This window comes from Ruditapes philippinarum, unplaced genomic scaffold (assembly GCF_026571515.1).
Source record: "Ruditapes philippinarum isolate M1 unplaced genomic scaffold, ASM2657151v2 ctg3971_1_1_1_1, whole genome shotgun sequence".
NCBI classification, from domain to species: Eukaryota; Metazoa; Mollusca; class Bivalvia; order Venerida; family Veneridae; genus Ruditapes; species Ruditapes philippinarum.
In genome coordinates, this window is record NW_026852363.1 from 107,730 (window position 1) to 126,231 (window position 18,502).

Consider the following 18,502-nt stretch of genomic DNA (forward strand, 5'->3'; position numbering starts at 1 on the left):
CTTTGCACTTTTTTGAAAATTGATATTGACTTTGGTTTATACCTATATTCTTTTACAGAACCTCCCTATGTATGTACTCCTATGACTTGTTTATATTTTTGATATGTGATTTTTGGTTAATATGTGTTTCTTGTTTGTTTCTCATTTCCTTATTTGAATTAAATATTTATTCATTTCCCTATTTAAATCTCCTCTGACCTTAGAGCAATCCTTCTTTGGCATCTCATGGTGCCATTTTTCCCGTTCAAATAACGTGTAAAATGCTATGTGTGTGCGTGCGTGCTTGCGTGCGTGCGTGTGTGTGGATATGCATTCTGTATCTTTTGTATGAATTGATAATGTTTATATCACTTTAATTTAAGAACAATAACATTTTACATTAAAATTATACAACTCCTTTACTTTCATCATAATATCAACCTATACTTAAAGTGTCATTGTGCTCATTTTTTTTTTTCACGTCAAGTTGAGTTGAATAAGTAATATATTTCAAAAGATTGACTTTAAAAGGATGATCATAACTGATAAAGAAAAAATGTTATACAATATGTAAACGATCTTAATAATAAAAAGACTGCCCCACTCTTTTTTAGATTTGCACATTTCCAATATATTGTAAAGAATATTTATAGACATTTCCGTTGGACATGTGGATTATTGATTATTTTTTCTTATCAAAATGTAAAATTAAACCTAAATTAAGACAAAATGTCAAGTTATGTTGATTTTTACCTGTTTAGCCGACCATTTACCTATGGATAAGCATAATGTCACTATAAGAAATGACAATTCCATACATTCAGTGGATTCAAGATAATTATTTAGAGTAGATAATGTAGAGTGTACATTTTTATTTGTTTGGGTCGTCAGACCAAACAAATAATGGTAGCGAAATTTCAGAGCCTAATGCTTTTAATTGCAAATGCCTAAAGTAGTCCACTTTTTTTAAGCGGTTACTTCCCTTTATATGTACACTAACGCCGAAAATTTCAGGGGAGATCAATGTGTAAAAATTGTAAAATGACCGGCGCATTAATTTTCAAGCAAAGTAGTTCCCGAATGGTCGAAGATTTCTAATATTGTTTCATTCTTTATAGATATACATGCTTACATGTACAGTAAGCTCCATGATTATTTACATCTGTGTTTAGCGTCGAAATAATAAGAGTTACAAACCCTAATTTAGAATAATATGGTTTTCTTCAGATCGTTAACTTATAATTTCACCGTGGCCGAAGGGTTTGCACGATCGCTTATGAATCGAGAGGTCTCGAGTTCAAATCCCCGTTGAGGCAACTCATTTTTTTTTTTTTAAATTAAGTGAAATAAACATTGAATTGACTATCAGTGTTGCAATTAGTCTTATAGCCAATTTACTACAGTTAAAACATTGGAAATCATTGGTGGCACTATACAAAAACAAATTGGTTTATAATCTCACAACCTTCACCTTTCTGACATTCTGAGACCCAAACAAATTCAGCGCCTTCTGTGCTTTGATTTGTATATGATCCGGTTTGTGTGCAAGTCTCATTTTATTAAAATTTTCCAATAAATTTTGTGTATTAATTTTTGAAATACATGTACACTCAGACGCGCTTATATATAACCCAACACTAACATTTTTTGTATAAATAGGTTATTTATAGGTTCAAATTTGGAATATACAAAATTCAACATATCAGAATTATATTTACAATTGATTGTTAAGAAAATAGAAAAAATAACAAAACAATAGGCTACTGTAAAATGAAAAATGACAGAATGGCTGTAAAAATAGTAACAAAATTTAGTCTATAAATCCCACTACATCTGTATGTTAACCTGTTCTTACACTTTGTATGTGTTCCTTATTGGTTATAACAACGTAAACACCTGTGCGTCACAGTTCTTTATTCCTAAACAAGGGCTTGCTCGAGTCCCAACAACTTGCAAGGGACTTCTGGTCGCTTTTCCTTACGCCTGTTCAATTCAGCCGACACGAGAAGTGTGATGTTTAAATCTGGTGACTTTGAATCAAGGAAGCCCTCATTCAGGAATGGAGAAATATTCAATTTAATTTAGTGGGATTCAGAGACTTTTCATTTTGTTACGATATTTACAGCCATTCTGTGAATTTTCATTTTGCAGTAGCATATATGTTTTGTTATTTTCTCTATTTTCTTGTCGATAAATTGTAAATAAAGTTGTAAGTAGTGATATGTTGAATTTTGCATGGTCCAATGTTGAACAAAGTCCGTTCGCAAATACATTGTAACAATAATTGTATATACCGAAAAATTTAAGTGTCGGGTTATAAGTGCCTCTGAGTGTATGTGCATAACCATTGCTTATATAACATTTGACTGAAAATCTTATAGATGTCACTAAACAGGAGTCTGTAGAGAAAGCCAAATCTCATGTTGCGTCAATAGTTGGAACAAAAGGTTTGAATCTTCTTATCAACAACAGTGGTCTAATAAATACTCAACGTATTGGAGATGTGACCAGGGAAGATATGCTCAAGTGTTATGAAGTTAATGCCATTGGTCCTTTAATGGTGGCTCAGGTAATTGGCGGCTGAGATTATTAAGAAAGAATTGAAATAATCATGATGATAGATATGAATTCGAGTGGCGGCATGGCCACTGACAAGCAACATGTTGTTCCAATATTACATGTGTTCAATGGTAGTGTTTCAAAGTAGTGTTTGCCAAATCTAAAATTTTTGTCTAATATTATCAATTTCATTGCTTTAATTAGTTAGATAAGATTAATATTTGTACAAAGACTTGTTCGTTCGACCTCATTTACTAGACGAATGGCAGAAGTGATGCATTTCAAATTTAAAAACTAAAAACTAAGCGATGATGTAAAGTAGCCATGTGTTTCTTTGAAATTATATTTTAATTTAGTTGATTATAAATATGCACATCCAATGTAAGAAACAGCTTCCTAGAGCATTAATGTTTTTGTTTGAAAGTTCAACATAGTCACTGAGAAACTGACGTCAAAAAAAAATAGAAATCGAATATCATACTTTGCTAATTTTGAGTATGTTATTGATAAATTTCAGGCGTTTTTACCACTGTTACGACAAGCTGCTGGTCAACAGTCTTCAGAACCAATGTCATGTAGTAAAGCTGCTATCATCAATATATCCTCTGGCGTGGCTTCAATCACTGAAAATTCATCAGGTGGAATGTATCCTTCCAGAGCGTCAAAGGTAAATTATCTTATTGTTCAAAGATTAATTTATTTAATGCTTATATACATGTACATGTATATGACCTCTTTTAGATTAAAAACATTGAATCGCTGACTTTACATCTGTTTGGTTTCCAGTTCAGCTTTAGAAGTCAATTCTTTCATGTGATGATTTCTTAGCATTCAACGACAAATAAAAGTAATGTACGAGTGTTACTCGGATTGACTTGGGTTTCCCTTAATCATCATGACTATTAACTCCTATTATATCTAATACAGTGAAAGCTTGACCTTAAACCCGGTAAGTACAACCCTGCTTAATATCTTAAACTAGTGTTACTTGATTTGACATTCATTTATGAGGAATAAAATTAAGTTTGAAGGATCAAAATATCAGATTGTATAGATTGAATTTGCAACGAACTTTGAATAATGTATGAATTTCTGCTCATTACTTATTTTGCAATTTTCTTTGATTTTCACAGGCCGCCTTAAATATGATCACGTCCAACCTTAGCCTGGATTTAAAAACCGATGGTATCTTATGTACAGCGATTAATCCCGGCTGGGTGAAGACCGAAATGGGAGGACCGAATGCTCTAATTACTACAGAAGAATCTGTTGAAGGGATAATTTCCGTCTTAGAAAAACTTAAAGGTGAAGAGGACTCTGGAAGATTTTACCATGGTGTCAAAGGACAAACTATTCCTTGGTAATACGGGACCTTACAAAGCATTGAATATGAGGATATATAAGTGTAAACAATTACATGTATATTTTCAGTTTTCTGTACAAATTGAATTGTTTATGGAACCTACGTATGGTACTGAAAAAGTATATATGTCGATAGCATTATGTATTTACATAACATGTTCCTCATATGGAAGAGAATCGCTGCAAAAATTACTTCCTGCTTTCTTACATTGTAAATTGTAGATTCCATGTGCCTGCAAGTAAATTCGTTCATTGAACCTTTACAATGGTTATGCCATGCTGCATTCTTATATTGTAAATTGTAGGTTTTTATTTCATTTCTTTCTACTCACTATATCACTTTTATTATAATGATTTGCCCTCACTGCTTATGAATTCATAATACTTGATGGGAAACTTCTCATTTCACAGCTGTAAACATTCATGCTATGCTCATTTGAAACATTAAATTTAATATTGAATATGGCCATTATGATGAGTTTTAGTTTTTATTATTCAATGTCTATTAATTATGCTGTGTCTGTTGTCCTTGTATCAACCATGACAAAACATGTATTAGTCAATGATTTAAGAAATGCACTGCGGAGTCGTAAATGCTTAACTCAAAATAACATATGCAAAACGTACGTCCAAATGACAATTTTCGCATGGTTTCGAACATTCTTACTTACCCATTATACGCAGTACACTTTTAAAATTCGAAAACTGTATTGATATATAACAGTGCAGTTTTTTCATTGATTCATACAGGGAAAAAACTCAACTAATATATAGCAGTTGAGTTGTTTTCGCACCTTGTATATATCAGTTGATTTTTCACAAAGGCTCCCAGTAGCGAAAAAAAGGTAATGAAATGAAATTTATTCTCGTATAATTATACAGCTGCTAAAATCAAATGATACTCGCTGAATGAATTATTTTCACTGAAAAAGCCCTTAAATCATAAATAGCTGTAAGGTTTCTCACGACAGCATTAGCTTGAATATGGTTCATTTTATCTGGGAGTAAAAAGGTGACAAAATGAGAGGGCACAATTAAGAGAGAAGTGCACATGTTTATTTTTTTTCTGATAACGGTTGCAAAACAAATATGAAATTGCTATAAACAGTTATAATATATGAAACTCGTTAGTTACGAGGGTATAACACTGGCCTGGGTGGCATCTCGGGATGTTTCTGCAAAAAAAAACAAAAACAAAAAAACAAAAAAAAACAAACGGCCTCGACATTTCTCTTTAGCAGAAACATCCCTCGATGTCGCCCCAGCAAGTATTATATCCTACTTACTAGCTCGTTTCATATACTACAAGAAAAGCATTGATGCAAAGCATCAAAGGGCGTCCAAGCAAGAAATGCAGCAAGTGAAGATGAACTTAGTAGATATATGATGACAAGATATTCTTATAAACTACCAGTATGTATATCACTTATGAATGAGCGGACGAAAGACATTGTTCATTATGAACTTTGATTGGCATGCTAGAGATTAGAATATTACTTGTTATTTCTTTATGATCGTGGTTATTAATAGCAACGGATATACATGTATACAATTATTTATAATCCATATGTGTAACGCATGATCAACACGTACCACACTTGTGTAATTGTCCCTTATTATGTTATCGCTATTAGCGAAGACCCCCTCTTAAGGTTTTTGTTCAAATATGACACTAGTTATATTACCATGTTGATCATAATTGTTTATTATACAATAATTGTAATATCTATTAATTTTAATAAAAAAAAACAACAAATTTTATGAATATTGTTGTCTTTTCTTTTTTGTGTTTTATGTGCTATTTTAATACTGAGTTTTTATGTTTACTTCTCTTTTTTTTTATTAAAATTGTAAAATAAATTTTAAGAATTGACCGACGATTATAAGTCAAAACTTAACTGGAAAAAGTCAGTAAATTATGGTTAACCTTTCAATATATAATATTGTTTATTCTTAAACCATGTACATGTACATTTGTATTTTCTTTATCATTTTTTAAATTATCAATCAATAGAATAATTCATAAAATCTAATTTGTAACTTTGAATAATTCCTCGGCATCTTTACTAAACATACTAAACACGAATAACAAATTAAATAAAATGTTTCAAAGTTGATAATGTCATATTAATACTATAAAAATGTACCTTTTTCTCAATTATTGTACATATTTTTTGTTTTTATGTCATATAGATAAACTGAAAAATGCTATTGTTGTTGTTGTTGTTGGTTTTTTTTCGAATTGTAACGATATCAAACATCTACTCCAAAGACAATAAACGTGTGGTACTATTCGCCCCCGGTCAAAATAGACCGGGAGAGACCGGGAGTTACCGATAGGAGTGATAAATAGATATATCTATAAATAGATTTTCGGAATATTTAGGTAATCAACTGAATATTCTAGGATACATGTACAACAATAACATACCATGATAACCCACTGTGTACTACAAAATGATAAAAAAAACCCAAGAGCGCGATTTATTGACAGAAAAGGTTATTTCATTTGAAAATGTTTGCATTGCGAAATTCTCCTGTTCGCTAATCATTGTAACATATCGCGACATTTGTTTCTTAATTAATAATCAAGCACTCTCATACCAATCGGAATGATCGGCTTTTATTATGACCGACCTAAAAGGCTCAAGAAGTTGCTGTCGCCCTTTCACAAAATCTGATTTCATTCCATAAAAGGCGCCGCGCTTCGGCGCGGACGCCAATAACTACATGTATAACTTATCGAGTAGCATGTTATCGAGTGGAAGGAGCCGCAAGCATCACGGATAACCATGAAAGCAAACTGTTAAGTTGCATTATATCACCAGGCGGCGCTGGTTGGTTTCTGTGACATCATGATGAATATATGCTGTTTTTTAGGTCTCTTACTAGTATACTCGCGGTTTGTAATGGACAGGAATAAAACCCTACTCATATCTTCTCTCATCCATTCGGTATATGTAGACAGAGGGCATTGGCAGAAAATCTGGAACTTTGTCACTGGCAGACTGATTGGTCCGAGCTTTGTTCTTGTATATAGAAGGCAGGTCCTAGAAGTGAAACTGTCACTTATGAAGAAATTCGAGTTAAGCCTTGTCGCGCTGCGAACTAGCTGTCCTCACTAATTTCCAGGGGTGTGACCCTACATCATAGGTAGGGACGAAATAGAAGAATACTAAGATGTATAAACCCCTAGTACACAGTCACGGCTTGAAAGGCAGTCCCTTAAATTTGAATGGTACCAACATCTTTCATCATTAGGGCGTGGCGTAGCCCTGATTATTGTCACAGGTTTCTGTACGTTCTAGGACTCGAAATGTTTCTGATTTGCTAATAAAATGTGGAAATTGCACGGAAGTAAATTATCACAACCTAGTGCTTCATGCTTTTGAAAAGGAAAACATTTTCGCGATTAGTGTCGGATTTAGGCTATGGTTTCATGGCTACATCAATCACTACATTGTTAAGCGTGTCTTGACCAATATTATTTTGAAAATGCTAACCAGCAAGCACTAGTCTTAACATTATACAACGAGATGATAAATCTTCCAAAAGGTACAATTATCATTAAAAATGGCAGTTTTTATAAGAAAAGATCAAATTAATTTGATAAGATATAGGGAATGTAGTTTCCCAAACATTGTATATAACTTAATACTTCATTTATTCAAATAAGACATATTCAGGAAGATTTAAATAGATTTCAATAAATATCTACAATAAAAGTATTTACCCAAAAATGGGCATAGTACATCTCTAAGTATAGTCATGTCAAAATCAGTCAGAATTCAGAATTTAGTGCACTGCCTATTGTGATGATTTTAGTTCAAAAGTTCTTTGCCGGATCAAAGACAATCTGAGGACGCTATTATAAGTCTGTCAACCACCGTTGTTAATGCAGGTGGTTTATGCAGGTACAAATGGATTAAGAAAACTTTAAGCATTGGTTAGAAAGGTCAGTGATCATTTTTCATTTTAATTTTTTTTTGAGTTTTTCGAAATAATAAGATCATTGTGTATGTAATATTTCAGAGCTACAGTAGTACTTATTAGAGAGGATAAAATGATCAACCTAGAACACTCCCTGGATCTAGCTAAAGCTTTTAAGAGAATCTATTCCATCTTATTTCCTTATGCTAAACTTCTTATAGGTCAGTATTTCTCCTTCAACGTTGTGTAATTTAGCTTCGACTTCCTGTCGCAGGATTAGATGCGATTTCTGCTTTCTCCATTTTACTTACTTTTTAAAGAGTCTCAGAATGTTAATCTGCTCAGAAATTGCCTGATAAAAGTTACTGGATTGTTGAGAGACATATACTTACTATGACCTACTGGCTGCTACACCCTGAGTCTTGTTTTGAGCTCGGTTGTTTTGCTCTTGTAGGTTTTAGCGGTTCTAGCCTAATCAACCAGGCTGCTCTTCTTTGGACATTTTCGATATAATCTATTTCAGTTTTGGTGTGGGGAGACCATACTTCGAAACCGTATTCAAGCTGGGGTCTGACTAACGTCTGGTAAGCGATGGACTTAATGGATGATAATAAAACTTTATGTTTCTGCGTAGGAATCCTAAGGTTTGGTTTGTTCTCTTGGATGTCATGTCTATATGGACATCCCACGTGAGGTTTTCTGATATATCCACGCCTAGGCATTTAGATGAGGTAACCGATTCTAATTGGACTCCACAAAGGTAGTTTTGTGCTGGAATAAGGGTATTTCCTCCTTGCGACGTGGATAACTTGACACTTGGAGGTGTTAAATTCCATATCCCACTCCAACTCCCACTTTTCTTACTGATTTAGGTCAGTTTGGAGGGTGACTGATTGGTTTGCAGACGTCAGAGCAATGTATATTGCAGTATCGTCCACTAACACGCGGACCTGGGAATTTATGTTTTGTGGGAGGTCATTTATATAGGCGAGAAACAGAAGGGTCCTAAAACTTAGCCTTGGGAGACACCGAGGATACTGGGATGGGGTTTGAGCAGCTGCCATTCAGTACAACTGCAGTCTGTTATCTAGAAAACGTTTGACACATTTTGAAATTTGACCTCTGATGCCATAGACATGTATTTTCAACAGTACTTTCTTATGGCAGACCTTGTTGAAAGCCTTACTGAAATCTGAAAGAATCATATCTACTTGTTGTTTTTTTTCTCAAATACTGGTGACCAGGTCATTTACTAACATTACAAGTTGTGTAACACGTAACCTTTTTCCCTGAAACCATGTTCGACGTGGTAAAGAATGTGTTTAAAAATGTAAGAGGAAACTTTGTGTTCTATTACCTTACACAGAACACATTTTAAGGAAATTGACCTATTGGAAGGGACTGACCTATCGCCTTTCTTGAAGATAGGGGCTACATGGGCTGATTTTCATTGGGATGGCGATGAACCTACAACAATGGAGTTTTTGAAGATAACCTCTAGTATTGGAGAGCTCTTTGGAAAGTGTGTTGAGAACAATTTGTTTAATTTTATTCGGACCACAAGCCTTATAAGGGTTTAGCTGTTTTTACTAAAATTATTAAACGTTTTATTAAAAGAGGTTATGACCCTACTATTTTAAGACATACTGCATGTTTAGTGTTCAACCCTTTTACAGTTGGACACTACGCTTTCCTCTTTTGATTGCATCTGACGGACCAAGTGGGAGACTTTATGATGGATAGTTCGTAAAGCCCTTTGGGACTGAATTGTCTTAATGTTCGTCTTCTGCCTTGCTTCGTCGGGCCCTTGTAGGTGATTTTCTTGTTGCTCTGTCTTCCTTTAGGACATTGAGTACTTTTGTTATGGTCATTGGGTTTACTTTTATATGTTTCTACATGATCATTTTAGTGTTTTACTTATTTAACCTTTTGTAACCATGACAACTGTTAGAATTTCACTTGGCGGGGATTCATTTTATTTACACTGTCTCGTTTATAGGAACATGGTGGGGCTAAGAGCGAGGTTTGGTGCACCATTAACCGGTTTAAACTCCCCAGCAGTCATTATTATGCTGCTGACCGTTCCAAGGCGGCGCCCCACTGTGTTCCTCAGATGTATGTCTATGTTGTTTCATACTGTTTTGGTGACACTTTTGCTTGTGTCCCTTGTTGTTTTCTCGTCTACGGTAAGTATCTTCCCCATTGCCTCTAGTTTTTATTTCTTTGATTAACCCCCCCCCCTTCCCCGGTCTCCTGTCCCCTTCCCCTTTGTGGGCCTATTATTATTTTCTTTGAATTCCTAATCAGTTACAAATTATTTATCATTTAATGATTAACGTGTCGTTGCCCTGTCCTTTTTATGTTTGGGGTCCGCCTGGGCTCCGTGCCATTGGTTCTTGTTGCTGGGTCATATGGGGGTTGCGTTCATTGAACGCCGCCTTTCCTTGTTGATCTTGTTTTTCATATTTTTAGGTTATTGAGAAGTTTCTCAATTCCTTTTGCTCCTATTTGGATATCTGGCATAGAAGGGACAGATTGACCATGCTTATGGTTCGCATGGACGCATTGGATAGGGGAGATTTGGGGCTAAAGACTGACTGGAAATGCTTATTTAAAGCTGTAGCCTTTGTGACATCAACATAGTGAAAATTATTTTCATACTTTAATGAGGATATAGCAGATGTGTGTTGTTTTGAATGTTTAATTAAGACGTACAATCTTTTTGTGTTGGGTATGTGACCATTTTGGGCATCAGTGTTGCTTAAATTTGAGATGTCTTCAAGATACTGGTTATAAGCCTCTTTAATCTTTTTCCATAGTAGCTGTTTCATTTCAAGTCAGAAGATGGTCCTGATGTATTAACCTTTTGAAGGCCCGGTTTCTTTTTCTGATCAGTCTCTTGACATGTTGATTGACCCAGGGAAGGTGATCCCTAACTGAAGCCTTTTTGGATGGAATCCATTTTTCAGTAAGAGATTTAAGGGTATCTGAGAAATTTTCCCATAACTTCTCTATATTTAGTGCAACGTATTTTTCATTTGTTTTCATAACCTTGTGATAGTCAATTAGTGACTATTTTTGCCAGTTTGCTTGAATTAAATTAGGCTTTTGGTAACTTATCATTGTGGATGTCTTGACTTTCACTCCAACAATATTGTAGTCACTGATGCCTGGTAGGATATGGACCTGGTTTGCTAAAGTGGGGTTTGTAGTATGGAATTAATCAAGAATGTTATTTTCTCGAATAGGAAGGTTGACCATTTGGGTGAGGTTGATATCGTTGAAAATTACGATAACCTGTCTGTAAAAGGAAGGGTGTTTGCAAGACTGGGATGGACTAGAACTTTCCCAGTCCATCTTTAGAAGGTTCAAGTCCCCACCAACCCAGATATTTGTGAATCTTTTTTATACTTTTCCAGAGATTTCGAGAATTCCAGAAAGCTTTCTGGATCTAGTACTTGCTTCTGGATCTAGTCTTGGGGCTTGTAGTACCCTCCGATGACTAGAGACTTATTACCAACTAGATCTAAGTTATCCCTTAAATCTTCCCATTGTAATTCAAGTTTAGGCATTTCTTGAACAGCAATGTCATTCCTAATGGCAAAAAAATCCCTCCACCGGACTTCACTTTGCAACCATAATGATGAAAAATATATAAATAATGTATTGTTTGCTTTTTTATCTATTATTTCAGTTATTTTGGTAGACATTCTTACTTGAAATAATGGAAAAAAAACTTGTCAACAACTCCAAGCATTAAATTACTTCTTGTTAACATGTTTAGTTTCTTAGCGTAGGTTAAACCAAAATGCCGTATTCGTTCTGTGTATTCATACTATTGTGTTTGAGGTCCTTATCCGAAGACTAGTGGAAAGGGCCAAAACGTTGCGATTGATGTATGTATATGATGTATATGCGTAGGAATATTTCATTATAACTAAATTTGTATAACTTTAGAGTTAAAAAACAACAAATATTTAAACTGCACATATATGAATTGATCTATTATTATGAACTAACTTCTTCAAAATATCTTCAAGTCAAACTAATGTCATGATATCATCTAAAACCTGTAAAATACTACTAGCCAATGCTTTGTAATTGTATTTCTTATGATGTGTGGTTGTATACAAGATAAACAACTGTACTATCAGAGGAAACCTGGAAGACAGGCTACGGAAAATGAATATTTATTTGACATTTTACAAATTGTAATCATTGAATAAACTTCCTGCAATTCTGGTTGTATCATATCTTAACAATTCAAACTCGTGTTCCTTTTCCGAGTTATGCGCTGCATTCATTTGGATAGTTTTCGATCAAAAAAAAAGTTTGGAGTTTTTAATTCCATAATTATTAGTTTGGTCATTTTTCGAACTAGTATAATCTGCTGTTTAAATAATGAAAAAGACAGGTACAACTACCAATGGCTTAACGGATAGTTTGACATTGCCTCATATAGGTAACTTACTTTTGTAGTAGGAATTTTGGACAAAATTTAATAGTATGTTTTAAATTATACAATACAACATCTCTATTAAAACTAAAATAGAAAAAAAAATCATCATTTATATACGAGATCTACCGAAATCATAGTACTTATAACTTTCCCGCCACAAAACGGATGTGGTTAGGCAATCTCTTTCTTCATTAAAATAAAAATTTAAACTTATTTATCAATACACCTATGATAATGATGAATAACCAGGTCAGCAATGTCAGACAAACGCGTGAGAAATCAAAAATCACAACCTGGCTGATGCAGTGAGTATCTTAAGAAAGGTAGCAAATAATCCGCTCAATAAAATTATCTAAGGGCTCAGTTTTTTTTGTTTTTTTTTTCAACGGGGTCAAAATAGAATGTTAGATTCCCGTTAAATTAAATGACCATGGATTAAACAGTTTACACACTGTCAAAAGGTAAAAATATCTAGGACACTGGATACTACTAAATTTGTTAAAATGCTCTCACCAAGATCTGTTTTAATCACTGGAAGTAACTCAGGCATCGGCCTGGAGTTTGTCAAGCAGTTTCTTAAACTGTCGAAGCCGCCAAAATTTTTGTTTGCATGTTGTAGGAATCCCCCTGCAGCGACAGTAAGTTAATTAATATATGCCATCTCATTTTGTGACTTTGATTAACGATTATACTTTCAATGTCAGAAGTTTAAAATGCTATAAGATAATTGAAAATAAAATGGTGAATAGTTCAAAGTACTATCAATGATAGCAATTACAAGGGCTAGTATCAGATTGGAAGAAAATGCCTATGCATTTTTATCAGATGAAAAACATATACATTTTACCTGGGGCATTTTATAACTGGGCACTAACGACGTGTTACCTTATCAACCATCCTGAGGCGCTATTGATAGTTGTATTTTTCGTCCTAAAGTAGATGACATTATTTGTTTTGATCAATTGTTAAAAAGCTCTTTTTACTCCACTGAGGGGTTGTGAGATCGGACAAATATTATCACATAAACATGACATAAAAATTATTTATCAAATTGAATGTTGAAAAGGAAAAATATATAACACTGTAAAATATGGTGGCTGATTTGGTACGCTTTTTTGCGTCTAGTTGGTGCTAGCGACAAGCGGCAAACGGCGCTTTGTCGCACAGTCGTCCTGTCTCTAGCGCGGCACGCCAAACGGCGCGTTGTCGTGCGGCCAGTTGTCACGCATGATGTCACATTGTCGCTTGGTTCAAATTTAAGGATTGGCTTATAAGACAAGCGACAGGGCAACATCGCGACAACGCGCCGCATGACAACGCGCCGTTTGGCGTGCTTTGCTAGAGACAGGACGACAGTGCGACCACGCACCGTTTGGTGCTTTGGCATGTTGTCGCTAGCGACAGGACGACAAGATGAAAGTCCGACAACACGCCGTTTGGCGCTTTGTCGTGTTGTCACTAGCGCCAACTAGACGCACAAAAGCGTACCAAAATCAGCCACCATAGTAAGAACTTATTATCAGGCCTTTGTTTCACAAACATAAGCAATAATTATGATAACTTGAGAGAGACCTAAAAGTGGTTCAATGTTCTTTCAAATAATCATATGTATTTGAAAGACCTTGGTTGTTCATAACTCTACCCACCATATTAACTGTGATCTGAAGCCAAATTTATACACGAACAACTCCACATACAAATAGAACAATGCATGTTGTACTCAATAAGTTTTGTGTAATAAATCCACAGATTTGCAACAGGTACGTAAAGAAATAATGAAATGCACTGAAAATATTATTTCTTATGTAAATGTAATTTTGTTACAATTGACAGAATAATCAATGGTAGGATTAACAATGATTGGAACACTTATATCTATTTTTTTCCTGTAAATTTTACAGGAAGTCAAACTGAATTTAGATGGCATTCGGCAGAAATAAAAAACATTCGTTTGTAAAAGAGTTATAAATAGACTTGGGTTTTAGGAAACCGATGTGGGAGTTCACAAAATTCTAAGGACAAATAGGTTTTAACTGAGGTAATTTTGAAGTGCAGGGAGACTTGGGTTGGAAATCATTACATATACCATTTTTTATAAAGGAAGAAAGAATAAGAACAAAAATATAATGTAAAATTCTGTATATCTTTTGTTTTCTTTGGCATTTTTCAGACTTTGAACGAGATTGCAAAGTCAAATTCATCTGTATAATGTTGTTGAGCAAGGTAAGGAATTCTTCAGTGCATCTTACATCATATTGCTCTTCTTCATTTAAGAAATACGAAAATGGAAGTGATTACAAAGCACAAAATTCAAATACGTCATTCATTGGTCTAGTTAGATTAACTTTAATAATTATCTGAGACAGTGAAAGTCATGCATACATTTTCATGAACATTTTAAAAATGTATTTTAAAGTAAAATATTATAAGTGAACAAAGAAAGTAAATAACACGTTGTAAACGGCATTTAAATAACCCACACACAAAGCCATACTATGCAAAAGAAATATAGCCCAAAAATAGCCATTTCTACGTTAGTCTAGCAGTAGAAATATTGTGCTAAATATTGCAAAATCAGTCATTAATCACACATAACATATAAATTATTACTTGAATCTTATACTTATTAACTCTTCTACATTTTTCTTAAGTTTGATTATCTTGAAATGTTTTGGCTCATCTGGAGGCAAGGAGCTTTGCTCAATTATCAACCTGTGTTAGATTTACTAGATTTAGCGAAATTCTGAAAGACAGCAACACAGAATATCAGTAAAATATTGTCGTTAATGCCAAATATCAGGCCCTATATAGTCACAACATTCAACACGGTGACCAGGGACTTATTGTATAAAATGAGACAAAAAGTCACAGGCACTTTTATGTATGGTATCCAATTTTCAATTATTTCAGACATTTTTACCACTGTTACGACAAGCTGCTGGTCAACAGTCTTCAGAACCAATGTCATGTGGTAAAGCTGCTATCATCAATATATCAACTGGTGTAGCTTCTATCACTGAAAATTCGTCAGGTAGAATGTACCCATACAGAGCGTCAAAGGTACATTATATCACTGCAAAATGATCTATCACATTGTCTGGATATAAGCAATGTTGCTGGCTTCCAGTAATTCATTAGGATAGCTGTAATATTCACTTGAATGTTTGCATGTGCGTCCACATTGGCGTCACATTTTGGTTGTTGTTGTACATTAAAGTATTGCCTTGATACCTGGAGCACCACTGTAACATTGCTAAGAAATTTTGAGATATTTATTCCTCATATTCTACCTCTGGTCAAAGTTTCCGTATACTTAACTGAACATTCTGAGGTATTGGTAGTAATTATTAATATCATTCATGCGCTGTAACTGGCAGGCAATGATAAAAGCCCGTTCAACATTTAGATTTTCAGTTAATGTTTTCTATATGAAATCTGGATTATTTATGCAATATCTAGACAAGAAGACTTAACCATATAACACATCTTTATGTCCCATTTACGATTTGATAACAAAGACGTTTTATTCAACTAAAGTTATACAAGCAGTTCTACAAACAGTTCGTATTAATCAAGATATGAGATCATAAACATTATGTCAATCAATGATTGTAATAAAGGGCACTTCATTATTTTTAAATACTTTTTGGTTTGGAATGTTCACTATCTAGCAAAATAATTGCACCCTGTGAAGCTATCTTGATGATTCTTTCAGTGTTTTCCAATAAGATTTAATAAAAGTATGTTTTTGCAACAGATTATTAAATGTATTATTTCTTTTTTTCTTTACACAGGCTGCCCTGAATATGATCACATCAAACCTTAGCCTAGATCTGAAATCTGATGGTATTTTATGTACAGCCATACATCCGGGCTGGGTGAAGACTGAAATGGGAGGACCAAATGCTCTTATTTCTACAGAGGAATGTCTTAAAGGAATAATGTTTGTCCTTGAAAAACTCCAAGGGGATGAGGAATCTGGAAAATTTTATCATGGTGTCAAAGGACATGTAATTCCCTGGTAGTTTATGTATGTAAAGCTACTTGTTTGAAGGTCAGAGTGAAAATATGATCAACAAGATCAACAAAGAAAGGCGGCGTTCAATGAACGCAACATTACTTTATCAGTTGTCTCTATCAGTATGATGATGATACATATATACACGTATATTCTCTTTAAAACCATATACATTGTAGAAGGTAACTTTAATCATTTAGCCATCAGCTTCTATTGTTTAACTGTCCATGGACATCAATATAACAATTTAGAGTACAAGTCAGCCAAAAGTATAGAGCCTGGTCATACTACAGTACAGATATGCAGGCTGACCCGGCTCTATATGATACTGGTGTCAAAGGATGCTGTCAATTTGGGTTGGGGTAGCATCAAGGTAAGGATAATAAGAAAAAGCAAGATACCTAATGTTTTTTTTTCTGAACGATATAAAATATTTTGTTAAACATTTTAGTCAGCTAGCTTTCACTAGTTATCAGAACAATTTTCGGGTAAAGCAGTATATTGTTCAATAATACCTTTTAAAACATATCTCGAGTATGACTGAGGGGTTACAACATAATTTGAAATATCATAAAGGGAACAAACATTCACTAGTGCTTTTATATATGGGTTTTTCTGACATTGTTGTATATTTACATTGAAATCAGCGAATATTGTTTTATTAAAACTTGTAAGTCTTTAAGATGTTTTCATTTATTATTAAGGTTTTATAGAAAATATTAAAGGGAACCCTTAACAGGACTAGATATATTCTGTCAAGACTCCTGTAACATTTGATGTAGGTTTGGACCAATAACTCGTATGCAAATTTTCAGATCATTCTTTCACTCCATAAGAAAAAATGAAAAAGTGTTTAAACTTTTTTTAGAGTTAAAATGCGTTAAAAATAGCACAAAATATGATTTTCAATTTAATCATGAATGTATTTCTTCTTCATCTTTGGATATCTTTTTGTTTTAAAATTGCTCAAATTGATGTATGTCAGAAATTCAAATTTAATATGTACCTGAGTGGAGTTTCTTTACACTTTATATTACAATGTACATTTGTAGTTACAAAGAAATAAAAGATCTTTTTTTAAATGACCGCAAAACTGCAGTATCTTACATAAAGTCAATAGGACTTTCAACAGTTTTGCAGTCAATCCTCAATATTTCTCTGTTTACCTATTATTTCTAACTGTATAGTATCTACCCTCTTCTTACAAATATTAATCAGATGTATCATTATAATAACAATGTACATGTATTCAAAATAACCTGTATTGCCATTAAAATTAAACGAGAATATGTCATTTTGCTTTTTATATTACAATGTATATCCAACATTATTATATCTACATCTATTAATTGGTTGCTTTAACAACATAAAAATTCAGTAAATTGCATGGTCGTTGCAGTGTAAAAACAATTACATGTATATGAAATTTGTACCACCCAGATATGTTTTATGGGAAAGTTTATACTTATGTGCTTTATGACATTGAATAAAATTTTATGGTATTTTATAAAAAAAAAATGCCCTTTATTCATTCAAACATATCTCTTTTGTTTTCCCTACATCCATACAAGTTCGTCTTTGCTCTGGCTCTTCCCATGTACAAAATCATAAAAAGTTTATCCTGGCCCCCTTTATCAGGTTAATATTAGCTTGTTATTCACATTAGCTGTTTATGAAGAGTCTAATTACCAGTTATATAGATTTTCAGAAACAAATGATTAAAAAGTAAATTCCAAATTTGTTACTATCAGCTATAAATGGCTCCATTCTGGTGCACTCAAAGGCCTTATGAGATACAAATACACAAGGTGTCTTTGTTGATTGCTAGAAAAGAAAATAATTCTTCAAAGTAGATGGTTATTAGGTTCCATTTTGGTGTGAAATGATTTTCATTGTATCTTCTTTATTTCTTGAGGGACTTACTTCAAATTCCAAATATATTTATGTTCCCTATCATCATATGTTAATAATTCTAGCACCAGTATTTCCACAAAAATCCCCCTTTTACTAAAATTTTCTTAAATACATGTAAGATAATTGTTGCGTTTTTCTGCACTGTATCTTCTTTGTTTCTTGAGATACTAACTTAAATGCATGTTTCTTATCATCATCCACTTCAAAATTAGGGTTAAGGTCCGGAACTATATAATCAATATATCTAAAATAAAGCAGGACCTTGATTGGTAAAGAAAATT

The 18,502-nt window shown here is 33.7% G+C and overlaps 1 protein-coding gene across 1 annotated transcript; it reads left to right on the top strand.

Annotated features, from left to right (window-relative positions):
* Nucleotides 1-2,360: 2,360 nt before the first annotated feature.
* LOC132758114 (C-signal-like) lies at nucleotides 2,361-16,521 on the top strand. Its single transcript, XM_060749628.1, has 3 exons — nucleotides 2,361-2,548; nucleotides 15,200-15,349; nucleotides 16,084-16,521. The coding sequence occupies exons 1-3, from the start codon at nucleotides 2,498-2,500 to the stop codon at nucleotides 16,312-16,314; spliced, it is 432 nt and encodes a 143-aa protein (XP_060605611.1). The 5' UTR covers nucleotides 2,361-2,497; the 3' UTR covers nucleotides 16,315-16,521.
* The last annotated feature ends 1,981 nt before the right edge of the window (nucleotides 16,522-18,502 follow it).